At 34.2% G+C, this 25,727-nt stretch overlaps 3 protein-coding genes across 16 annotated transcripts in view; 1 reads left to right on the top strand and 2 right to left on the bottom strand.

Moving 5' to 3' along the window:
- Positions 1 to 1,076: 1,076 nt before the first annotated feature.
- On the bottom strand, positions 1,077 to 17,472 carry znf512 (zinc finger protein 512). 13 transcript variants are annotated; one of them, XR_012395990.1, is made up of 17 exons: positions 17,404 to 17,472; positions 16,907 to 16,996; positions 15,681 to 15,757; positions 15,511 to 15,560; positions 13,780 to 13,964; positions 13,418 to 13,501; positions 13,226 to 13,330; positions 13,022 to 13,146; positions 12,573 to 12,659; positions 12,380 to 12,478; positions 10,834 to 11,001; positions 10,549 to 10,737; positions 7,592 to 7,693; positions 7,394 to 7,456; positions 6,728 to 6,826; positions 3,295 to 4,964; positions 1,077 to 3,093 (listed from the first exon to the last, which is right to left on the bottom strand). XR_012395990.1 is itself a non-coding variant. In XM_005160842.6 (16 exons), exons 1-16 carry the CDS (start codon positions 17,251 to 17,253, stop codon positions 4,557 to 4,559), a joined length of 1,971 nt encoding a protein of 656 aa, XP_005160899.1. In that variant the 5' UTR covers positions 17,254 to 17,472; the 3' UTR covers positions 1,077 to 4,556. The 13 variants fall into 13 exon arrangements, 11 of the variants coding, with proteins under 11 accessions (XP_005160899.1, XP_073789657.1, XP_005160900.1 ...); XR_012395989.1 differs by having other exon boundaries at positions 17,436 to 17,472; XM_005160842.6 differs by having other exon boundaries at positions 1,077 to 4,964; positions 17,214 to 17,472.
- Positions 17,473 to 17,553: 81 nt separating this feature from the next.
- On the top strand, positions 17,554 to 24,335 carry si:ch211-245h14.1. 2 transcript variants are annotated; one of them, XM_017352501.4, is made up of 8 exons: positions 17,554 to 17,774; positions 17,921 to 17,978; positions 18,071 to 18,195; positions 19,665 to 19,725; positions 20,195 to 20,428; positions 20,721 to 20,903; positions 21,782 to 21,852; positions 24,052 to 24,335. In XM_017352501.4, the coding sequence occupies exons 1-8, from the start codon at positions 17,691 to 17,693 to the stop codon at positions 24,073 to 24,075; spliced, it is 840 nt and encodes a 279-aa protein (XP_017207990.1). In that variant the 5' UTR covers positions 17,554 to 17,690; the 3' UTR covers positions 24,076 to 24,335. The 2 variants fall into 2 exon arrangements, with proteins under 2 accessions (XP_017207990.1, NP_001313398.1); NM_001326469.1 differs by lacking the exon at positions 21,782 to 21,852 and having other exon boundaries at positions 17,678 to 17,774; positions 24,052 to 24,328.
- Positions 23,899 to 25,727, bottom strand: part of coq8aa (coenzyme Q8A, genome duplicate a) — a 61,330-nt gene continuing 59,501 nt past the window's right edge. Inside the window, exon 15 of the mRNA NM_001002728.2 lies at positions 23,899 to 25,453. Within this exon, the coding sequence (NP_001002728.2) occupies positions 25,160 to 25,453 (294 nt within the window). The 3' untranslated portion in view covers positions 23,899 to 25,159. The remainder of the gene's footprint in view (positions 25,454 to 25,727) is intronic.

Genomic DNA, 25,727 nt, shown 5'->3' with positions numbered 1-25,727 from the left:
GAAGACCGTTTAGTTTTTTGGAGGGGGAAAAATCATTTGATATAAGACTATGTAGTGTCATTTATTGTTTTCTGTCTGAGCTTGTTTGTCTGTTCTGTTTTATACCTAATTTATATGTATTATTACCTTATTGATTTGGTTCTCTTTTCTGTAAATGTAGATGAAAGTTTTGCCTGATTGTATTTATGTTATACTGCAATAAAAAAAAGACACATTTATCATGATAAGTAAAATAAACAAAACGAAATGGAAGAAGGCAGCAAGAAAGGAAAACAAAATAAACCATAGAAAAAGATCAAATACATGAAAAGTATTTAGATTAGAATGAGATTAGACCGGAATCACTATCTATTTTTAAATCACTTTTAAGAACCTGTTCAGTTTGGTCTATTAACATTATATTAATAGTTTCGTCAATTGCTTTATTTTATAAAAATACATCTTTCATTTCTCCTGATTTTATTTCTGTTTTTAAAATTTTCTCAATTTTTGTTTTTACTAATTATTACTCTGTCTTATGTGCTGCACTTTGGTCAGTCTTGTGGCTGTTTTTAAATGTGCTTTATAAATGAATTAACTTGAACAAAAAAAAACGAATAATACTAATTTAGATACAGACTGACATAGGATTTCAGATTAGATTGGTTTTTATGAAATCTTTAAATTTCTGAAACATTTTCACAAACTCCCATTTACAATTTGTAAATATACGCATTTTTTTCCACTTCCAACAAAGTACTTAACTAGAAGGAATGGGATTTACCCAGCAACAACAACAACACATAATGTACAATATCAGATAAATTAAAACTTTAATCAGATTTTAAGATGATAAAAGTAAAACGTAAAGACATGCATTTGCACATTGCTTGTAAGCATATTTAAAAAAAAAAATCCTAAATAAGTTAAATGAACTGATTAAAAATGTAATAGTAGGTTTAATATATTTAGTAATAAATTGATTTAAGGGTTTCACAAGCAGTTACAAAAGATAAATAAAAAATCAGCACTACAATCTTCATCTTCAACTGAGACAGAGAGACATTGCTGAACACACAAATAATGGACACAAGCAATGACTATTGACCATTTATTGAAATGTTTATTACATTTAGACAATGGTTTTACTTTAATCAAATCTGCATAACATTTGTAAGCTATTTTACTGTGTAGTGTGTGTGTGTGTGTGTGTGTGTGTGTGTGTTCAAAAGTTCTGTATTTGTTTTCATCAACAACAATGTAAACTTCCTAAAACTATAAAGACAGTTTGTGTATAACAAAAAAAGATGTATCTCAATATTATTTCTCAGTGGTACTCAACAGTATTTAAACCATAAATCACTGTTACAAATCCAACTATTTATGAAGTATCATTTGTTGTGTTAAGATCACATTTAATAACTAAATACTCTGTTGCATGAAACTGTTTCAATTAATTTGGTTGGTGGTTAACTATGAACTTGTAAGTGTAGAGGATGAAAAAGAGCTTACAGAAAAAATTAAATGTCATGTACACTTAGTGAAGTTTATTTAGAAACTAATTTCGAGAGGATCACATGCTTATGATTGATCACAGCTGGTCCTGCATCCGCTCACGAATAATTCACCAATCAGATTATTACTAACTCACTATAAATAACCAGAGATTTCTTATCTCAGTATCTTCGTCTTGAGGAATCCCCCCCTACCCACCGCTACTCCCCCTTCTTTCCAGATGGGCAACACGGCGGCCCATTGGTTAGCACTGTTGCCTGACAGCAAGAATGTCTCTGGTTAAAGTCCCTATTAAACCAGATGACATTTCTCACGTAAGTTTCCCCAGGTTCTCCGGTTTCTCCCATTGTCTAAAAACACGCAACCTAAGAAAATTGAACACACCAAATTGATACCATAGCCAAGCACTCAGCAAGCGTACATCTCTCCTTAGCCTTCCTATTTCTGTCATTATCCAGGAATAAGTCGGGGAAGTTCATCAAGATACCTGAGCTCATACTCCTCCCTCTTGCCCTGCAAACGGGAGGGAGCCCCGGGCTCAAGGATCTTATGAGCTCAGGTCTCTCTCCTGGGACAGCTGCCAAACAAACTTTATAACATCAGCTAAGTGTGAACACTTGACATATACATGACATTTTAAAATATACAATATTTTATTAATAAAATTAAACAATCAAATTGTAATATTACATTTTAAAATGTCATCTTAAATCTTAATATGTATTTTAATATACACAGCTCTTTCTGTCGCCAATTTAAATAAAAAATAAAACATACACAGATATTTTTGTAAGTCTTTAATGTTTTCATTTGGTAAGAATGGGTTAAACTGACTAAAAATGACAGTAATTCCATTCTTCATTCATCCATTCAGGTTTTTTTTGGCCTTAGTCCATTGTTAATCTGGTGTCGCGACAGCAGAATGAACCACCAACTTATCCAACATATGTTTTATGCAGCGGATACCCTTCCGGCTGCAACCCATCACTGGGGAACACGCATACACTCTCATTTACACACTTACACTACGGACAATTTAGCCTACCCAATTCACCTACAACACATGTCTTTGGACTGTGGGGGAAACCTGAGCACCTGGAGGAAACCCACGCCAACACAGGGAGAACATGCAAACTCCACACAGAAGTGCCAACTGACCCAGCAGAAGCTCGAACCAGCGCCTTTCTTGCTGTGAGGTGACAGCACTACCTACTGCCCACCTAATTCCATTCTTATTATAGCAAAAAGTTATGTAACAAATGCAAATTCTGTTATATTATACATTATATATTTAAAGGTGCTGTATGTAAGTTTTTGACACTTCTAAAGCATAAAAATACCATAATATGTTTGCAGATATTTAAGAAACATGTCAAGTGAACATAATTGTTAAAAACAATGCTTAAGTCAGATATTCTGCTTTGAAAATGTGATTTCCGTGCTGGAACGCTGTCTTTGTTTTGATCATTTTAACCAGTCCAATGCCCCTTTAGCCAAATAGTTTTAGCACCCCGGGTTGCCTTGTTGGAAACAGTGTATTTCATTCAGTCATTCCCTTAAAGCAGGGGTGTCCAAAGTCGGTCCTGGATGGCCGGTGTCCTGCTGATTTCAGCTCCAACTTGCCTCAACACACCTGCAAGGATGTTTTTAGAAAGCCTAGTAGGAGCTTAATTAGCTAGCCCAGGTGTGTTTGATTGGGGTTGGAACTAAACTTTGCAGGACACCGGCCCTCCAGGACTGAGTTTGGACATGCCTGCCTTAAAGCATGCCTTCGTTACCGAAATGCGACCTCCGGTGGACAGTAGCAGAATCCGAAATGAGACAGATTCAGTTTAACATGAGGTTATTAATTAGCAAATTATATAAATATTACGAATGTAAACATTAGGTGAGCAGGTTACATTGTAACCCCTTGTCCTAACAACAAGCTACGTGACGAGATTTGCAGTAATAAGCAATTTGGCTGTTTGCACCAGACAAAACATGACAAAAATTGAAATACAGTACAGCCATTCAGAAGCACAGAATATGCACTCACTCATGAAATGGTAAAGTTTATAATAGAATTAATACATATTAAACCTCTTTAAGAGTATTAAATGTACATGCTGAATCACTGATATTTGTTTAGTTCTAAAGTTCAATTTCAAACAGTTTATATTATTTTCAAGATCTGAGGTAAACTATCAACTTTCAGCATATGGAAATAAATGTCATGTAAAATGCCATTCAAACCCACATTGTTAGTACTGAACACTGAATAAAGCACACGAGGTGTACCTGAGGTGATCATAGTCAGTTTTCAGTTCACTTGCGTTTGTTTTGATCCAGGAGTGCAATACCTAGTTCAACCACTGGATGTCAAACTTACATACGGCACCTTTAACATAAAGAAAAAATTATCTAAACTGTTTTCAACATTGATAATATAAATGAATGTTTCTTGAGCCTCAAATCAGTATACACTGTAAAAATGGGAAGGAATTAAGTTAACTTATTAGTTTTTACAAATTTAAGTGTATTGAGCATAAAATAATTAAGTTGTCCCCTCCAAAGCTCATTTTAAATATGCAGTTTGAACAAACAGCAATCATTTTTTGAGTGTATTAAATGATCATATGACACAGAAAATACTGTAAAAAAAATCAGATTTACCATTAAAAGAATAAATTAAATGTCTTACAAAATTGTAAAACAATATTACTATTTATGCTTTGATTATTAATAAATGTATTCAAACTTTGGTGAGCAAAAGAGACGTCTTTTTTCTCTTAAAGGGATGGTTCACACAAAAATGAAAATCCTGTCATCATTAATTAACCTTTATGAGATTCTTACAAAAGCAGATATTTAGAAAAATGCTGAAAACTGTGACCATTGACTTCCATAGTATTGTTTTTCTTACTATTGAAGTCAATGGTTGTAGGGAAGCACTTGAGGGTGAGTAAATACTGAGTAAATTTTAATTTTTGGGTTAACTATCCCTTTTACTCAAAACTTCTGAACAGTAATGTACCTCTTTAATCTTTGGAGAACTCCACATATGACGGAACAGGAATGTTTTACGGGTCACTTTCGGGTCTCTGGCTGGAGAGGGGTCTGCTGAGGGTCCATTCATCCTGTTTGTGGGTCTCGGGTTCAGACTCACTGCTGGAGCTGGAGCTGCTGCTGCCGCTGCTGCTCTGACTCTCATTGCCACTGAATTCATAGCAGTCTTTCTCCTGTCCGCTTGCTTTCCGTTTCTGTTGGTTTCGTCTCTCTTTCCTCTTCATTTTCAGTTCTTGAGTCGCTGTGCCACTTGAGATGGGCACCGCTGACGTCTGTCTGTCCTGCCAAGTGCTGCTGGAGCCCTGGGGGAAACTGAGAGTTTCTGAGTCCGGCGAGGGAAGGTCTGAATCTTCCTTTGCTTGAGTCTTGTCCAGTTTTTCAAACTTTAAGCTCTTAGACTTGGACCGAACAACAAACCAGTCCTGTGTAAAATAATCATGGAAATCATTAGAAAATGTACATTCTGATTATACAAATGAGCATAAAATTAGGTATTAATACATTTTTTAAAATAAAAAATAGATATAACATAATTAACATAATCACATCGAAATAAAATAAATAAAAGTTTGTTTTGACATAATTTAAGTGTGTAAAATATATATAAACACTTTATATACACGCATGTAGATTTAGGAAAATGTTTATTTGTATTTAGATATTATATATAATATGATACAAATTATATATAAATATCTAAGTAACAAAATTGTTTTGCTAAGTTTTGTTTCTATGTGTGTATTACATATACATAATAAATATATATAATACATCTAATTATGTCAAAACAATGTCATTTCGGATGCGATTAATCTTTGCCCAACACTAAGAATAATAATATAATATAATTAAGATTTCATGTTTACTTTTGTTATTATTATTCATTCATTCATTTTCTTTTTAGCAAAGTCCCTTTTTTAATCTGGGGTCGCCACTGCGGAATGAACCGTCAACTTATCCAGCATATGTTTTATGCAGCGGATGCCCTTCCAGCTTCCAACCGAAGCACCCGGTTGAAAACCCACACGAACACGGGGAGAACATGCAAACTCCACACAAAAATTACAACTGACCGAGCCGAGGCTCGAATCAGCAACCTTCTTGCTGTTAGGCAACAGCACTACCCACTGCGCCACCGCGTTGCCCCAATTATTATAATTCTAATTATTATTATTATTTTAAAACTACATTGAAATATCTCCACATAGAGTTCTCAAACTATTACTGCCAATCTCACATCAGACCTTGAGGCCATTCTGACCCGGGATCTAATATCTTTTCTAGTGACTCTTGGTTTCAGTAAACAGGTTATGAAAATGATTAAAAGTCCATGTTAGGTCATTGCTGACAGCCCCGTGGTCAATGTGCCAGCATATAGCGCCATTGTACAGACCTTTCCTAAATACTATCCCTGTCCTATCTTAACAAAGGCAAAGATGCCTAAAATAAAAAAAAATAAAAAAGGTCTAAGTTAGCAATGAGTTAAATCATGCGAACGGACAAACTATGTTAGTAACGTTAAATCATGCTAGCAACATGTTAAACAGGTAAGCAACGTTTTAAATCATGCTAACAACATGCTAATTCATGTTAACAATGAATGTGCTAAATGATGGTAATGCTAGAACATGCCAGCAATGTGTTAAATGTTAACATGTTAAATCACATTGTAGGTATATGCTAGAAACATGCTAATTTATCCTGGAAAATAATACAATTAAAGTAGGCTAGAAACTTATAAAGCATTCTAGAAACACTGCACAAAGATGTTAATTCATGCTAACAATATGCTAAGCATGCTCAAATTAGCACCATTTTAATTAATGATAGCAATGTTAACCATGCTAAAAATATGTTAGCAAAATGCTAAACATACTACAGAAATGGTAACCACATAGGATTAGATAGAATCAGATTAGGATAGCATGAGATAGTTTGTCATTTTTATTCTGTTGTGCATATATTTATTTGATTTTAAATGTCTTGGTATGTTTTCAGTTCTTTTGCTGTTTTAGGTTGTAAGTACCCTAACTAAATATCATTTGCTGTAGTAATATGGAACTATAATATGGACAAATCCTGGTTGTAATAAATTTATCTTTGTGTTTTTGAGAAAAATAGCATGTTCTTCATCTAATCAGAAGAATTAAACAGCTTTAAAGTTTAATATAAAAGATTGTATTACCTGAGCATGAATGGAATTGATGTGGTACTTGACTCCACTTTCAGAGTTGAATTCTTTCTTACATATTAAACATTTATACTTCCCAGTCTCAAATTCACCCTGCAAATAACAAAGCTTCGTCATAAAGGTATACTGTTCCAGAGCAAACTAAATTCTGAACAATGAAAAATAGGAAAATCATTATCAAAGCAGTTTAGAAACTTACTGATTGAGCCAATAACCAATACAGAATTTTCCTTCAGTCAAATGGTACACAAGGATATGTTTTTGCTTGGAGTGAGTTAGGTTTTTGAAACCGAAGCATGGATGTATGAAAAAAGTGATATTTTGCTAATAAAAATAATATAATGCAGAAAAAATTTCAAAATAGGTAAAATAAACAAATGTGTAATATAATAAAATAATATATTCTATTATCTGTTCATAATGCAAATTCTAGAAAAATGTTATAACACTGATAACAATACAAGTGTTTCTTAATCAATAATATTGTTGTATAATTTAGATTTGCCAGCTAATGGGTTACTTTTTAAATTATTTAATATAATAAATATTATATTATAAAGAATATTATTTTATTCTTTATAATATAATATTTATTATATTTATAATCCATTCTGAAAAACTGTACAAATTATTTTTTACATTTTTTAAGTAGTTCCTTACCAAGGTACACAGTCCAAGATGAGCCTTCAGGCCTGATACACTGGTATAGAAGCATCCACAACCCTTTTGTGATGATAGCATACGTCATAATTTCACATGTGGTTTAGAAAGAAATGAACACCATTTATTTGTGAAATGATTGTGCGCAATGTTACATTCTTGCTGAGATCAATGAGAGTTTGTGCATGATGTTCTCACCTTGTTTGGACACTGCACTTTCTTATGCAGTTTGACTTCATTCTTCCACTTCCGCAGAGTGTCCTGGCTGAAGGAAGGCAACCCTGGACGAGAATACTTCAGCTACAATAACACAAAAATAACTGAAATGTCTATAAAAATGAATAAAAACTAAATTATTTCATTTGCAGTAATTATTTATACATTACGCAACCTTTAATTACATCTATGAAAGTGAATTTTATGAAGTGAAATTAACCATTAACAATATTTACTCAAACTTTTTAGAAAAAGCATGAAGAAAAAAAAAATATATATATATATATATATATATATATATATATATATATAAAGTACAATATATAATAGCATATACTATATATACTATATATATAGTATATACTATATATAAAGTATATAAACAAACAAAAATGATAATGGCATTAACTTGTTTGTCGCTTTCATTGTCTACCAAATATTTAATTTTAACTACATAAGAATATAAGTAACAGCACAAATAAGATGAAAAAAAAAAGTATCTGCTTTTCTCATTCATTCATTCATTCATTCATTTTCTTTTCATCTTAGTCCCTTTATTAATCCGGGGTCACCACAGCGGAATGAATCACCAACTTATTCAGCAAGTTTTTACACAGCGGATGCCCTTCCAGCCGCAACCCATCTCTGGGAAACATTCATACACACATTTATACACACACTCATACACTACGGACAATTTAGCCTACCAAATTCACCTGTACCGCATGTCTTTGGACTGTGGGGGAAACTGAAGCACCCAGAGAAAACCCACGCGAACGCAGGGAGAACATGCAAACTCCACACAGAAACACCAACTGAGCCAAGGCTCGAACCAGCGACCCACTGACCTTCTTGCTGTGAGGCGACAGCACTACCTTCTGCGCCACTGCATCGCCCCTCTATCTGCTTTTCTATTCCATAAAATATGGTAGTAATAATCAAATAACGAAGGTAAAGAGCTAGGAAGAGGTGTGTGAGCTCAAAAGGGCTAGTAACTTACACCCCACTTTTTGAGCTGACTTTTAAAACAAGTACTGTAGTTTATTCGATTTAAGTTGAGCCTACTCAAAAAGCTTTGCAGGAGTTTGCTTACAATTTTAAGTTGAGTAAACTTTTTATTTATTTTTAACAGTGTAATTTAACTATGCTTGCATTTTTTTACACTCAAGTATGTTTTTTTAGCAATCTTTTTATCAACCACTGATGTGTGGAGTTTGCATGTCAGTCAGCCTTTATTCATTTCCCGAAGACAATTTGGTTGCAGCATACAAGCATGTCACACATAATACACAAAAGCACATTATACAATTCAAATTCTACCCTAAATTTAAAAACTTTACAGCTGAGGGGATGAATGAAAGTTTAAACCGATTTGTTTTTACTAATAGTTCTATATCGAATACTCTAGAAGGGAGAAGATAAAAACTTGTTGTGTATAGAATGGGAATCATCTGACAGATTACTCTGAGCTTTACTCAAAACTTGTTTATGGTATAACTGAGCCATGGTCATCTGTTTTCTCCCTGTTATTTTTCCTCCTAGGTTCACAATTTTCTCCAAACAACTTGAACTTATTTTTCACACTTGAATTGAACCAACAAAGCAAAGAAAAGGACAACAGTGACTGAATGTGTGAACTGTAAAACATGCACATGAGTGATCTATATATATTAAAATATCTTAATTTCTGTAAGCAATATAGTCTTTGTTGCCTCTTCTTACACAACATATTAGTGTTAACAGAAAAGGACAATTTATTATCTAAAACAGTTCCCAAATACCTACATGTATACAGATCAACCCTCTCAACACCCACTCCATTAATACTTGTTTGCTTACCCTTAAGCAGTCTTCTCTTATGAATAAAACCAATAGTCATCTCTTTAGTCCTAAGAACATTCACTTGTAAGAAAGCCTCCTGAAACCAGCTGGAATAATATTCAATTACAGGACCGTGCGTGGAGTCTTCCTCACTTAACAAACTAAAAATTACAGAATTGTCAACATATTTTAAAATCTACCAATTACTAAAAATACTCCTACAACTAGTTGTGTACAAAAGAAATAATACAGGAGAAAGGACACAACCTTGAGGTGACCTGTAGATCACACCAACCATTTAGAGAAACAATTATTTACTTTAACCCTCTGCGTTCTCTGGACAATAAAGTCTAAAATCCAACCTACTGTACAAGCATTCGATCCAACTCAAATTCATTAATAAGTTTCTCAACCTAAATATGTGGCTGAATGGTAAAAGTCAATAAAAAGTAACTTGGCCAATGTTTTAGGCTTATCAAGATGCTTAAGAACTAAGTGCAGCAGAGTCCCTACTGCATCCTCCACCCCTCTCTTAGACCTATATGCAAACTGAAAGGGATCTAGAACACTGTGAGTCTTTTGCGTTATTTCCCTCTTAACTATCTTTTCAAAACTTTTTAACTAAAGATGTAAGTGCCACAGGTCTAAAGTCCTCTAACTTCTGTGGCTTCTTTTTTTTTTTGACACAGGAATGACTGTAGACTGCTTCCACAGTGCAGGTACAGGTATGTTCTACCCGTGTTTGCGTGGGTTTTTTTTCTCCGGGTGCTCCGGTTTCCCCCCACAGTCCAAAGGCATGTGCTATAGGTGAATTGAAGAAGCTAAATTGTCTGTAGTGCATTTGTGTGAATGCAAGAGTTTATTGATGTTTCCCAGTGATGGGTTGCAGCTGAAAGGGCATCTGCTGTGTAAAACATATGTTGCATGAGTTGGCAGTTCATTCCATTGCGATAACCCCTGATTAATAAAGGAACTAAGCCGAAAAGAAAATGAATGAATGATGGAAGGAATGATGCATGCAGCGTAACCAAAACTAGCTTCACACAGGTTTTGACATCTTCACAGCCCTGCAAAAGCAACATTTATTGCCACAGTCAGATGTGTATATTTTGCAGCACCTTCCTGTCATCTGGCACCAGGTCTCGTTGGACTTTTCTTTTGGGCCATTCCTTTAGCAGCTCCTCGCTGGCGATTTCTCTCAGGTAAAACCCGGCGACCTGCGCCGACAAACGTTTGGCCCGTCCGCTCTGTGTCCGTTCTGGCACCGGCTCTTTCTGGGGTTTTACCTCCTCACTTTCCTCAGCTACCTGCAACAGCAGGTAAACATGAGAATTTATTTGTGGAAAACAGAATGTGAAAGAATATGAGATACAGGAGAACTGAATAAAGCTATTAGGACTCACTGGACTGTGTTCATTTTTGAGATGATACTCCAGGCCCGCTCTGGAACGATATGCTTTTCCACAGTGTTTACAATTCAATAAAAGTTTCTCCAGCTCGGACGACTCTTTGCCACATTTCTTCATATGGTATACATAACCCATTATACTAGTGAAACTTCCAGTGCAGCCCTAGAACAAACCATTCCTTTGAGGTAACATGCATAAAAACATGCATAGTTCCATGTGGTCAGTACAAAAATTTGATTTAAAGGACTATTTAAACTAATTTATTGATTAAACTATTTAAATTACCAATTTCAAATAGTTTCTTTTTAATATATTTTAAACTGTAACTGATTTCAGCATTTCTTAACAATGTTGTAAACAATTTAGCTTTAATAAAAATATCTTACATGTGAAATAGTGGCATACCTTATTTAAATTTTCTTGTTTATTACTAAAAAGTATTATATTTTATGTTAATATACACTACCTGACAAAAGTCTTGTCGCCTATCCAAGTCTTAGGACCCACTAATAATAACTTGAGGTCTAGTTGATCATTTGGTATCAGAAGTGGCTTATATGAAAGGCAAAGGCCTCTAGATTATGCTTATTTTAACAAAATAAAATATAATTATGTCTTGATTTTTAATGATTTAATTAGGACAGTAAGGTCTGACTTTGCTTAGACAAAAGTCTTGTCACTTAACGGAAAGAATGTACAGTATAGAATATAAAGTCATGGTGCAGTGGAAAAAGAATTAATATTGTGTATGACTCCCATGAGCTTGGACGACTGCATCCATACATCTCTGCAATGATTCAAATAACTTATTAATAATCATCTGGAATGGCAAAGAAAGCGTTCTTGCAGGACTCCCAGAGTTCATCAAGATTCTTTGGATTCATCTTAAATGTGTCCTCCTTCATCTTACCCCAGACTTGGTGACTGGGCTGGCCAATCCTGGAGCATCTTGACCTTTTTTGCTTTCAGGAACTTTGATGGGGAGGCTGAAGTATAAGAAGGAGTGCTATCCTGCTTAAGATTTTGCCCTCTCCTGTGGTTTGTAATGTGATGGGCAGCACAAATGTCTTGATAGCTCAGGCTGGTGATGTTGCCATCCACTCTGCAGGTCTCTCACACACCCCTATACTGAATGTAACCGCAAACCATGGTTTTTCCTTCACCAAACTTGACTGATTTCTGTGAGAATCTTGGGTCCATGCAGGTTCTAATAGGTCTTCTGCAGTATTTGTGATGACTGGGATGCAGTTCAGCAGATGATCCATCGGAAAAATCTGCCAATTTTCCAAATGATCAACTGTTCAAAACTGCATAAAAGTTATTATTTGTTGCTCTTACAACTGGGATCGACTACAAGACTTCAGGTAGTGTAAATAATTATTAGTAATTACTTATTACTGTTAATTAGTACTATTACCATTATACTGAAAATCGACAAACGTTTCATATAGCACTACATTATTGAATTGTAAAATATTATAAACAACAAAATTTACAAATATTTTGATACATAGAATACAGTAAAAAAAAATGACCCCACCTCTCTGGAGCACTTTAATTTGCCCATTCTTTTTAATACTTTGCGTAGTTTTTCCTTCACTTCCTGGTCAACTAGTTCATTGCCAGTGTCTGGAATGGGCTGAAAAAAAACAAACAAGAAAATAATATTTAGTTTCAACACCATCTTTATTGCAAATGTTTTTATCAATAATAATAAAAAAGAAAATACTAACCAAGCTGTTGTGGTCAGCCATGAGGTGGTACTTCATTCCAGTTGAAGTTTTCAGTTGTTTCTCACAATGTGGACATGTAAAAGGGTTCTAGTAAAGTAAAGTAAAGTAAAGTAAAGTAAAGTAAAGTAAAGTAAAGTAAAGTAAAGTAAAGTAAAGTAAAGAAAAAGAATAAAAATAAATAAATAAATAAAAAATAACATTAAATAAAGATAAAATAAAATAAAAAATAATGTTAAATAAAATTAGATAAAAATAAATTAAATTAATAAAATGGAAATAACATTAAATAAAATTAAATAAAACATACGTAAAACAAAAATAAAATAAAGTAAATAAAAAATCATTTTAAAAATGACATTAAATAAAATAACAAAATAAAACAAAGTAAGATTTGCTTTATATCAGTCTTATCTATCTTTCATAAGCATTGCTGCAATGTAAGCACATACCAGTTTGCATGTTTCCAGGTGTTTCTTTAACCCATCCACTGTCTTTCTTCCAACACTTTTGCATTTTGGGCAGGTTACTCTACCCTTTGCCAAAATCTGCAGCTGCCATTTCTCCTCCTGACTTCCTGTAAAGAAAGAAATTTGAACTCTATATTATGAGTATGTACTCTTTTCATTAAAACAGCAGCACAACTCAGTTTTTACCTGGTGGATAAACATGGGTCTCTTTCTTGTTGTGCTGAGCTGATTTCTGCTCCTCAGTCCTTTGAGTCTTCTGCGAGAACTGAGCAACAGGAACTATAACAGGTACTGTTCAAGAGAAATATAAGTCATATACACTTTTTAGATTTCATCATGTGTAGATTAATGGAGAAACACAAAGAACTGCATGCATACCTGTTTGCTTTACTTGCTCGATGTACTTTTTCAAGGAGGAACAGTCGGTTTCCTCCATCTTCTGCTTCTTTTTCATTCTAAAATCTGTGACATAAAAAAAACTTGTGCAACTTTTGGACATTATGTAAAATGTCAAGCTGCATCCTGTAGAAACACTATTTTCTCTAAAAACAACAGACCCCTACTCACTCTAGCACCTAATTCTCTGAGCACAAACAGTTCCTTTGTATAGTTAGCACTTCTTGTGTGTATTGCCTCTACTTACTGAATCACTGAATGCCTCCTCATTTGTAAGTCGCTTTGGATAAAAGCATCTGTCAAATGCCTAATTGTAAATGTAGATCCATTAAGTCTGTACTTACCTCTTTCAGTAAATGTGTCTGAACTGGATCCATCACTTTTTCCTATTATTCCCTCTGTGTGGAATATTTGCATATTTTGGCTCTCCAAGCCATTGGCCAGGCTGGAAGTGGTAACAGAACTGCAGGACAACCCATGGTCTGAATCCTCTGTAGGTCTCATAATCACAGGCTGGAGATCATGATACCTTAGGACACATGATGTGCGACACTATTAGTAATCTATCATCTGATGAAAAATATGTTAATACTGACTGTGGATATTTAATATTCTTTGATAAGACTACAAAAGTATTTGATCCTGCAGCACCTGAAAAAGATACACCATTATTTGTTATATTTCATAAATATATTCTATATTGCGTGTTATAGTTTTCAACCACTAGACCTAAATACCTCAGAACAGGAATCTATTTACTGAAATCACATCTAGATAATAAAAAAAAGTTTATGACCCAAAAAAATCTTGAGTTTTCCACCAAACTCTATAAAACAGGAAGACTGAGAAAGACAGACTTTTCCTGTCAGTGTTGCGAGGGTCGTGGTTTTTCCGCACAATTATTATAATTTTTTTAAATGCAGTTGCAGGAAAAAAAATAAGTTGTGCATTGAGGTTTTTTTTGACTACTTCCATAATATGCCAGAGTCACTAAGATGTTTTTTTCTCAATAATACAAAATGAAAACTGAATCTTTTCTTAACTACGATTCAGTGGTTACCACTGTCGCCTCAACTGTCGCCTCACAGCAAGAAGGTTGCTGGTTTGAGTCCCAGCTGGGTCTGTTGCCATTTCTGTGTCGAGTTTGCATGTTTTACCCATGTTCGCCTGGGTGTCCATCGGGTGCTTCAGTTTCCCCTACAGTTCAAAGACTTGGTATTGGTGAATTGAATAAGCTAAATTGGCCATAGTGTATGCGTGTGAATGAGAGTGTATTGATATTTCCCAGTGATGGGTTGCAGCTGGAGGCGCATCCGTTGCGTAAAACATATGCTGGATAAGTTGGCAGTTCATTCCACTGTGGCAACCCCTGATAAATAAAGCGATAAAGCTGAAGGAAAATTAGTGAATGAATGAATTAACTCAAATTCAAATAAACATAGGTTATGTTCCTTAATGTGAAAATCTGAAAATTTGAAATAATTTAAGTGGACGAGAGAGCTTAACCCACTGCAACTTAAGAAAACACATGCAAATAGAAAAAACACCAGCTAATTAGAAAAAACATTGTCATTGCCAAAAGCCTAGTGGATAGTGCATTGATACATGACACTGAGGTGCTCACGGTGACCTGAGTTTGATTCCTGTCTCGAGGTCCTTTGCTTTTCCATGCCCTCACTTTCCTGTTTCTAATCGGCACTGACTTGTCCATTAAATGTGAAAAAGTTTGACAACACACGTTGCAAATCCTCACAATGCAAACACAAATAGAAAAGAAAATTTAGTTGCCAACATATAATTTCCTATTAAAATCATTCAAAGTAAACATATCTTGTTTTCAGATTAAAATGTGCATGTGCTGTGAGGATTTGCAGAGCATTTTTCTATTTGTGTTTGCATTGTGATGATTTGCAGTGCATGTGCTGTCAAACTTTGAAGCTGTATGATGAATTTGCCAGTCTTTTTTTTATTATTCTTTGCATGTATTTTCTTAAATTGCAGCATGTTAAGCTCTCTCTGCTATTGTAAAATTGCCCTCTGACTGAACAAACATTGCATGAACACACAAAACTCACCTTTTTCGGGGGTATGTTTTCTTTGTTTTTTGAGAGCTTGTTCCCATATTCTGAAATGCAATAACACAAATGCCAAAAAAACAAATAAGTGCTAATGACTTAATGATTAATTGTTTTAATTACCTAAATATATACAGTAAACGTATATTTGGATACATAAATCAACTTACTTTGGAGGGTCTCGTTCCACTTTCTTTAGCCTCTCTTCTTAAATCCTTTACCACATCTGTTGAAGAGGAAGCTGACTCTGTTGAAGGAATTTATAATAGATTTAAACCAATATAAATATAATATTGTAATATATAATAATATTGTTTCAGCTTGAAACAATTTTTCTGTAATAAAAAATGTATTTTATTCCTGTCATATTAAAGCTTAAATTTAAAGTATCATTTTCAAGAATGGTATTTATTTTAATAAAAAAATTAATTGATATATTTGAGTATCAGTTTCCACAAATCTAATAAGCAGCAAATGTTTAATATTGACTATAATAAGCAATGTTTCTAGACCATCAGCATATTAGAATGATTAGTTAGGATGATTTATTTATTATATATTTATTGCCACATCAGCAACTTACATCTCATGACATGATAAAAACAAATTTGTGTTACTATAAAAAGTTACTTAAACAATTATATAGGTAAAAAAAAAATCACACTAAAATATATTCAAAGTTAAATAGTTAAGATTTTTAAGTTCAATTTTTGCAAAAAAAAGAGTAAGATTCTTCCTGGTGGTACCTTATTAAAATGTCCATCATAGTACTCCCCTTATTAAAGTTTTGTCTAATGGTATTCAAACTTCCACATTTCAACAAAATATGTTTCACGGTAAGAGCAGCCTTGCAGTAATTACATTTAGGGGGTGCTTCGTTATTCAACAAATACAAATGAGTCAACCTAGAATGTCCAATTCGACATCTAGTATAGACAGTTTGATCATGTCTGGTCTCAAAATTATAATTTGTAAGCGTCTTTCATTTATTTTCGGGTTAATTTCATGTAATTTATTATTTATGCAGTTGTCCCATTCTCTCTGCAATGTTTTGTTTATATACAGAATAATTGTAGGTTTCAAGTCCTCAGGAGGAATTAAACATTCTGTCACTTTCAAGGAGATAGCCTGTTTATTAATAAGGATGATATTATTGTTTTAAAAGAACTTATTGTCAAATAAACTGAGGAAAAGAGAGGAAAACTGTGCTTTATTGTCTTGTTTACATTTCAAAATTAATAGATCATAATTATACAACAACCCTATGATATATATTAATCAAAACAGATTTCATGATCATATAATGATGATTATGGGAATACAAACACTTTAGAAAAAGCCATATAGTGTTTACAAAGTGTGTAATATTATAAATCGTGTATTACTGAAGGATTACCTGTTGTTTCGGGGTTTAGTTTTGGTCTAGCCATTTTCCTCTTGCTGGGTTCACATTTGCCAGACATTTCTCTGGGTCTGATCAATGATCCTATTCAACACAAATCAGTATAAATCATTCATAGATGTGAACATTTATTATTTAAAAAAGCACATAATTAGCAGTCACATAGAGGTTAGCTCATATGAGGAATTTCATTATGTCATTAATCAAATGAGCCCAAAACAAAGCAAATAGAAACCGGTAGCATTTAGCATCTTAAAAAACATATAAAAACCCTGCATTTACACACAGAAGCTGCCTGCACCTTTATTGCAGTGCATAACTGTAGTCTTCAAGACCACCATCACAGCCCACCAATGTATTTCCAGCCAAAAAAGCACGCATGGCGGCACTACGTCAAACAATCCCTACACGGTTGCATTTGACCGTCTAACAATTCCTATGACAATATTTACGATCAACTTTCATTCTGAAGAACATATCAAACAGCCTACCGCTCACAAAACAAGAGTAGCTTCAACATTACCGTCCGTTCGGAGAGATCACTTCATACAGAACACGCCTCGTGTTCGCAACAGCCAATGAGAACGCGTCCTGTTCACAAACACAACGAATATAGCCTATCACTGGCGACTACAGCTCCCAGGTCAGATTTTAACACACTCGTTTTGCTACTTCGTGCTGCTGTTGATAATAAATGACTGAACTGGAGTCAGTCTGTATACAGAGTTAAAGTACTTACGTTTTGACAACATTAACTTTCGCTTTCAGTACAGCAGAAATGAACAACGCAGGATCTTCTACGTGGCTGCCCCCCGCATTTGCATGGATAAACCCCAAAACATGGGGGTCAAACAAAGAAAAGGTAGGCTACGATAAACAAATATTTAGTATGCCAACGTAAACTAGTTATCCAAAATTAGTGTGTTTCTCCAAAGATTATGTGCCAAAAAGGAAGTTTTTATTAATGGTGTCTAATTATTTAACTAAAATCTTTATTTCTAATTCAAGAATGCCAGAGCTGTCCGAGAAGAAATCAATTTAATTTCGGGATCTTCTGTCCTGGATGGTGAAAATGATTATATTTACTAGCCTACATCTAAAAATGTGTGTACCCGTGTGCTCCCGCAGCGTGACGTGCTGTATGTTTTCTATTTCTAGAAGCTGGCATCGATGACGCTCAAGTCCTGACTTTGACCAGAGAAGATCTGAATGAGCTTTTTCCAGGTATCAAGAACTTTCAGCTCAGAAGGACGATTATGGCAATAATCACAGAATCAGTGAAGGTATGTCTTGACTTCAGCCATGCACGCCGGTAAAACTGAAAGTCAGAATTATTATGGCTGAAAATGTGGCAACTGCAAATTATTAGATAATGAGTTTTTAGTGGCATTCATTCATTTTCCTTTGGCTTAGTCTCTTTATTCATCAGGGGCCGCCACAGCAGACTGAACCACCAACTTGTTTTACACAGCAGATGCCCTTCCAGCTACCCAGTACTGAGAAACATTCATATACACTCATTCACAGACTTACACTACCGCCAATTTATTTATTTCACCCATAGCACGTGTCTTTAGACTGTAGGGGAAACCGGAGCACCCGAAAGAAACCTACGCCAACATGGGAAGAACATGCAAACTCCACACAAAAATGCCAACTAAACCAGCAGGGACTCGAACCATGTGACTTTCTTGCTATGAGGCAACAGTGCTAACCATATATAGTGGCATATGGAAATACATCATTTTTAGACTTCTCAGAATCAACTTTAAGATCAAAATATTGGAGAAATATTCTCCCATCATCATTCAATCTAATATATATTTATGGAAAAATTATTTTTTTACTTTGATCTGTGTGTGTTTAAATATCTAAAATATAAAAAAGCGATTTTATGCGAAAAAAATAAATTACTTTTTAAATGAGCAAAGTATAGAGGATTTATTATGACAAAGTGTAAAGATCCAAAATGGCAATTCATTAGTATTTTGGAGATGCATTGTAGTCATTAAACAGAGACTTTTATTATGCCATCAAATTATATCTAAATGTGCCTGACAACAATTATAGCATATAATTTACCGTTATGCCGAATGAGTTGGTCTTCTGTAAATCATAAACTAAAAAAACTAGAGCTGCATGATATTGGAAAATAAATGACTGTTTGTGACTATTTTTGAAATATTTATTGCGATGTGAATACAGTTTCACCAGATGACGGAAATAGCTATAATATATGGAAGGATTCATCATTTTACACTTACTGAAATGATTTGTAGGGCAGTGTATCTACATGACTAAATCTAAAGTATAGATAACTACAACAGCAAAAATAGAAATGAAATAAACAGCGCTTTGTTTATTTTTCCCTTTGGAAGTGTAACAGTATTCGGGTACAGAAATGTAATAATCAAATTTAAAATGACACTATTTAGTCTTTACCAAATAAATAAACACAATTAATCTTTGTTAAAGCTTCAAATGTTATCTTTTTCTGTGCACAAATGCCTGAATTTGCATGCAAAGTCACAAAACATATACAAATGCTAAACTTTCACTCTATTATAGTTAAACTGCAATAATTCCACAAATCACACCCTCCAAAATGTGGTGTCCGCTTAACTATAATTTCACCTCATGCAAAAATTGCAATGTCAATGCTAAAACAACATATTGTGCAGCCCTAGTAAAAGCATAAGATACGGATTTAAATTTTTTTTAGCATTGATGTGTCATTTTTGATTATTTGAAGGATTCTTCTGGACCACAAACATTTGATGCAGCACTGAAGCAATTAATGGCTCACAACAGCAGTAAGTAACTTATAGGCTTACACAGAATCTGCATCATCACTGAGTCTAGTTATTTACTGGTGTAAATGTGTAATAATATATTTACTCAGTTTTTATATTAATATTATTGCAATATTATTGACTAATATGCAACAGTTTATATGATTTATTTACAATACAGACACAGTACTGTCTTTTAGTAGATTTTTTTATATGAAAGACCTGCTTTGTTTACCAAACAAGTGGATCTAATTGGATTTGCTTTGTAAATCTTAAATACGTCAAAAAATTAAAAAATTTTTATTTCGTGTTTTAAGTTTTTAGTTACTATACTCCAAAAATAATTCTGCGTATTTATTTATTTTACAAAATTCTGCACAGATTCTTTCTGTCTGACCAGTTAAGACCTAAAAACAACCATTTTTCGCTGTAGAGTGACAATCTTTGTAAAAGAGGTGTTAAAAATGACCCATCTCAAACTTTTCTTCAGATGATCCTGCTGTACATGAAGTTGTGAAGGAGTCACTTCGAGCTTTTCGAGAGGTGGACCAGCAGCTCAAATCAGCACAGGCATCTCTGAAACCATACATTGACATCTTGAGCAGTTTGAGTGAAGCACCTTCTAGAAAAGAGGACTGGGAAACTGAGAGAACATCAAGCAGGAAGAAGCTTCCAAGCCCTTCACACACCAGTTCAAGATCTTCAATCAAAAAGAAGACTTATGGTACTGTACATGATAGTAAAAATTGTGAAAAGCACAATATCTTTCATTTAAGCACTCAAAACCACTCTTTATCATTGTGTTTTAATCACGATTGATCAGCAGCTCAAAAGCTAAAATAAAAAATGTTAATGGTTAAGAAAAGACTTTGTATTTAAACATTAGTCTGTATACCCCAATAATGCATTTTCTGTTACCAATAAATATGGGAATCTTGAAAATCTGGATGTTAATATCAAAAGTTTGGGCCTTGCTTTCCATACATACCTTATTAACACAATTTCTTTTATTGCAGAGCCTTCAGTCAAAGTGCATCTCCTTTTGTGTGGTCGAACTTTAGGAGCTCACACGCAAGTCCTTGCAGGGCTCCCTGGAGTTCAAGCGAGTGAATTAATGGACTGTCAGTTGATTCTGGCCTTTTGTCCTGTGGTATCACGGGTGGGAACAGACATTGAAGAGGCACTGAAGAAAATTCCAGGTAACTTTTTTTAGAATAGTCAATGGCTGACTGCTTTATACTGTCTCTAGAAATGAAGCACACATCTGGCAGTTCAGATTAACCACCTCCACCAAAAATGAATTTATCTCTTTCAGATTTTACTTTTGTTCTTGCAACTCGCATTTAAAACTCTATGATCAATTAGTATATAGAATTGAAGGCAAAATGATTAGCCCTTCATGTGAAATTGGAATTAGTTTTCAAATATTCTCATGTGACGTTTATCTAAGACAGTGGTTTTCAAAGTTTTTTCATCAGGTACCACCTCAGAAAAAAATTGTCTCTCCAAGTACCACCAAAATGAGCAGTATTAAAATACAGTAGCATAGTAGGCCCAGTAAAGCAGCTACAACTCTGCAAAGTAAAAAAAATAAATAAAAATAAAACGTGGCAGATTACCTCAGAAAAATAGGCTATATGGCATATTATATACATAATTTTTGATAAAGTTTGAAATGTGTGTAGCATGTAAGAACATATTTCATTCCTCCGCGTACCACTAGTGGTACACGTACCACAGTTTGAGAACCACTGATCTAAGAGATTGTTTTGACAGTTTTAAACAGTGGCTTTAATACCTAAATGTTTTTATTTTATCCTCACCATGATGATAGAACATAATATTTTAATCATTATTTTTCAAGATACTAGTATTCAGCTTAAAGTGCTAATTAAAAGCTTAACTAGGATGGGTTTTTAGATCACAATTCAAGACTTTTCTTTCAAAACTGCCACTTTAGATCAAATAAGTTTCACAATATCCTACACCTTTTTTGAGAATGTTGATTAAATCAATTTTTTTTGACCCATCACTAAATATAAGGTAATTGTGACACTTCTCACAATCCGCTTGTTAGGTGTGACGTCATGCAAAGTGGTTTCCGGGTCCAAGCGCTATATCAAACTGTATAGAAAGACTCAACAAATGGTAATAATAAATGTTTATAAAGCGATGTATTACTTTTAAAAATCATGATCGCAATATATATACAGTGCTCAGCATATACAAGTACACCCCTTACAAATCTTATCTTTTAAATTCATATTTTAATAGGAAGCTATACAATATTATATTTGTTCATATACATTAGATTAGTCAGTGCTGAAGTCAAATCTGGAGCTTATCTGACAAAATAACTTACAAAAAATAAAACTAGTACATTTAAATTTATATATTATAGAAAAATATTAAATACAAAATTTAAAAAGGGAAAAAAATCAAGAGGAAAAAAACAAAGTAAAAATTTTGTTAATTTTTGCAACATTAATTTTTTTGCAACATTGCAACTTAATTTTAATTGTATTCTCTTTCAATTTATAAATATGTTTGATGACTAAATATTATTTTAATAAATAGATCTGTTTAATAAATCCGTTTTTTAAATGCACCAAAATACATTGCCTATATTCACTGAGAAATAGAGAAGAATATTCATTTTCAAAATAGAGTGTACTCAATTATGCTGAGCACTGTATACTGTATCCATGCCTAATATCAGATAGTCAGAAAATGGTTGATTTAAAAACTATTTTTTTACAATATTGGTGTCTAGGGCTGCTGGATGTTGGGGAAAAATCATAAATCACAATATTTTGGTCATAACTGTAATCACGATTATTCAAAGCGATTATCAATTGAAGTCAAACTTATTCGCTCTCCTGTGATTTATTTATTTTCTATATATATTTCCTAAATGATGTTTAACAGATGAATTTTTCATAGTATTTCCTATAATATTTTTTCTTCTGGAAAAAGGCTTATTTGTTTTATTTCTGCTAGAATAAAAGCAGGTTTAAGTATTTTGAAATCTATTTTAATAGGTCAATATTATTAGTCCCCTTAAGCAATATATATTTTTGATTGTCTGCAGAAAAAACTAATGTTAAACAATGACTTCCCTTATTACACTAATTAAGCCTCTGAATGTTACTTTAAGCTGAATACTAGTATCTTGAAAAATATCTAGTTAAATATAATGTACTGTCATCATAGCAATGATAAAAGAAATCAGTTATTAGAAATGAGTTATTAAATCTGTTGTGTTTAAAAATGGGTTGAAAATAAATTTCCAATAAACAGAAATTGGGGGAAAAGGGTCACTAATAATTCAGAAGGGCTAATAATTTTGACTTCAACTGTTTATATATATGCAGTTATTTTCCTCCCTGTAAATAATGAAAGTGAAATAAATACAATAGAATAAGAATATGAAACAAATTGTGCTTTAAGCATCTTCACTGTAAGAAAAACACTTCAGCTACAAAAGTCCTTCAGTCAAGAGCAGTGAGTGATTTTGTCCTTTTGTTGTTTGATTAATAATAAAAACAGGTGGCAGCAGGAGTATTGCGCACTTTCACTTTAAGAGCAGTGTAGTTCAGATATGGTTTTTCTTTCGCATGTCTTTTGATTCACAACTTGTGTTTATTACACAAATGAGGGTTAATAAGTAATCACTAAACACCACTCTCTGACATGAATGTGCATTAATTTGACCATTAAAGCACTCACATTAAGATGACGTTAGATGTGTGTGCTTTGCTCATCTCTGAGGCTAAGCGTGCACACACACAGCAGTATGTGCTCTTTTGCGCTTTTAAAAACATGAATGATGCGCATCCCGTGCTGTAAACGTTACATTACAGTTCATGCTTTTAGTCATTTTCACATGGAACTGAGCTTTGCAGAGCAACAAATGTGTACAACTGGAAAGGGGTGGTGTATGATGCAATAATAGTTTCATCTTGATTAATGTTTTTTCATAATCGTTAGAAGCCAAAATCGAGACCGGATTTTCGATTAATTGCACAGCCCTATTGGTGTCTGTGATGCAGCAAGTCCAGAGACTGACTGTCATGTACACCATGATTTTATATCAAATATGGTCATAAACAAATATTTTTTCAATTCAAATGAGTAGCGGGTGTAAACAGTATTTCATGTCACAACTTAACAAGAAGATTCATTTTCTCTGAATTTTAAGTTCCTCTCAGTTCAGAGATTTATTGTTTTTTTCACAAGGGAATTGTAAGTTAATTTGTACTCTCAAAATTCAGATTCCCCTTTTCTCAGAAATGCAGGGCTAGATTTCACAAGTTATAATAAAACTCTAATTGCTTGTCTTCACAGTTGATAAGCCAGCAGTCCTGGTGATGATGTACCACACCTTCAACCCCAACCACATCTGTCAAAACTTGCATATGTCAACTTCTCAAGCAAACATTATGGAATATGTGAACGTGCTCTTCCATGACTCACACAATGGTATTCTGAACTGCCCAGCAAATGATCAAGCAATGACCAAACTTCAGATGATCCTAAACCAATACATGTCCTAAAAAAGGGGCGTCAATGTATATTTGTCATCGTATATATGTAAAAACGAAGCTTACTAATAAACATTTAGGACTGTTGTGTCGATTTAAAAAAAATTTAATCATTTTTTTCAGACAATTTTAATCACAATTTTTTTTAGTAAGAACGCCATTAGCAGGAAGATTAGAAAAAAGCCTTTAACACCATCGCTCTGATACCAAGCCATGATGCTTTTTTCTAGTTCTCACCTCCTCATAGGCACATTTAAATTCATAGACATCTCACACACATCAGAGAAGTGATTCCTCATCATATTTAACATCCTGGGCTTTTAAAAAATGCATCATGACAAAGTTGTTGTGTTTTTTTACCGGCTAAAACAAGCAAGCTTGTGTAACCAATCTACAGTAGATAACATATGCGACCATTTTCCGATCTCATCTCTCAGGAGCTTCCCTTTATCATACTTTGGCCAAGATTGTGCGCAAAATTCACAAACCAGAAAGAGAAAAATAATGCTTATTTCCCTTAGAGTTAATACACTGATTTCAATGAGTCAATCCTCACAAACTAAAGTCCGAGATCCCGGAAACAAAAATAACTGTTGGCTTGGACATGAAATGTTCAACAGCCAATCAATCAACCATGCCTGACGAATAACCAACTTACCTGGATTTCCGTAGGCACAATAAAACATCAGTCAGAATAGCCATCTTTGAATGACACGACTATAGATATTATTTCCCCATTAACACACTCAAAAGGAGAAAAAGAAAAAAAAGCGAAAGCTAAAAAGCGAACACGTATGATGGTACGGTTGAGTCGGTCAAGACAAAAGTGCCGTTCGTTTTACATTCGAGTGATTGGCCAGACGATTTTGTGCTTATCAGAGTCTCTTTTTAGACAGACAAGCCCCTGTCAGTCACTGGCTTGGTCCTTTCTTGCGGCCGCTCCAGTAATTGCTGTAGGCCGCTTCGAACATGTCTTTGCAGCTTATCTTGGCATTGAGACGTGAGCAGATGAGGAAGGAGCCGCCCATTTTGCGGTGCAGGGAGTAGGTTTCTTCAGGCGGAGGGATGAGCCGCTGTTTTAACATGACGGGGATGAGGTTGTGGATGCGCTCTGTGGTGCTCTGAGCTCCGAAGTCGAACGGCTCCTCTGAAGCGAACGCCTCACCCAGGATCATCACCGCATCCACGTGTGCGTTCACCATGGCCTCAAAGAGAAGAAAACACTGTGTTAAAGTGATTGTTCATGCACAATTTAGTTTACTCAACCTCAGGTCATCCAGGAATTAAAGCAGTGTTTCTCAACCAACATCCTGGAGGACCACCAGCTCAGCACATTTCTCATGTCTCCTTAATCAAACACACCTGATTCAGATCATCAGCAGAGACTGAAAGACCTGTGATGTCACCGATAAAGGAGGCATCCTAAACATGCAGTGTTGGTGGTCTTCCAGGAATCTGGTTGAGAAATACTGTATTAAA

Source organism: Danio rerio, chromosome 20, assembly GCF_049306965.1.
Source record: "Danio rerio strain Tuebingen ecotype United States chromosome 20, GRCz12tu, whole genome shotgun sequence".
Lineage (NCBI taxonomy): Eukaryota > Metazoa > Chordata > Actinopteri > Cypriniformes > Danionidae > Danio > Danio rerio.
The sequence above is the reverse complement of the archived record's forward strand: the minus strand, read 5'-3'. Positions and strand labels throughout refer to the sequence as shown.

Coding starts and splice junctions, on each gene's coding strand:
- znf512 (XM_005160842.6), bottom strand. CDS start 17,253: ATGGTGGTCTTGAAGACTACAGTTATGCACTGCAATAAAG. Junction 16,997..17,213: donor AGTTATGCACTGCAATAAAG/GTGCAGGCAGCT, acceptor TGTGTTGAATAG/GATCATTGATCAGACCCAGA. Junction 15,758..16,906: donor ACTAAACCCCGAAACAACAG/GTAATCCTTCAG, acceptor TTCCTTCAACAG/AGTCAGCTTCCTCTTCAACA.
- si:ch211-245h14.1 (NM_001326469.1), top strand. CDS start 17,691: ATGAACAACGCAGGATCTTCTACGTGGCTGCCCCCCGCATTTGCATGG. Junction 17,775..17,920: donor GGGGGTCAAACAAAGAAAAG/GTAGGCTACGAT, acceptor TTCTAATTCAAG/AATGCCAGAGCTGTCCGAGA. Junction 20,429..20,720: donor AATCAAAAAGAAGACTTATG/GTACTGTACATG, acceptor CTTTTATTGCAG/AGCCTTCAGTCAAAGTGCAT.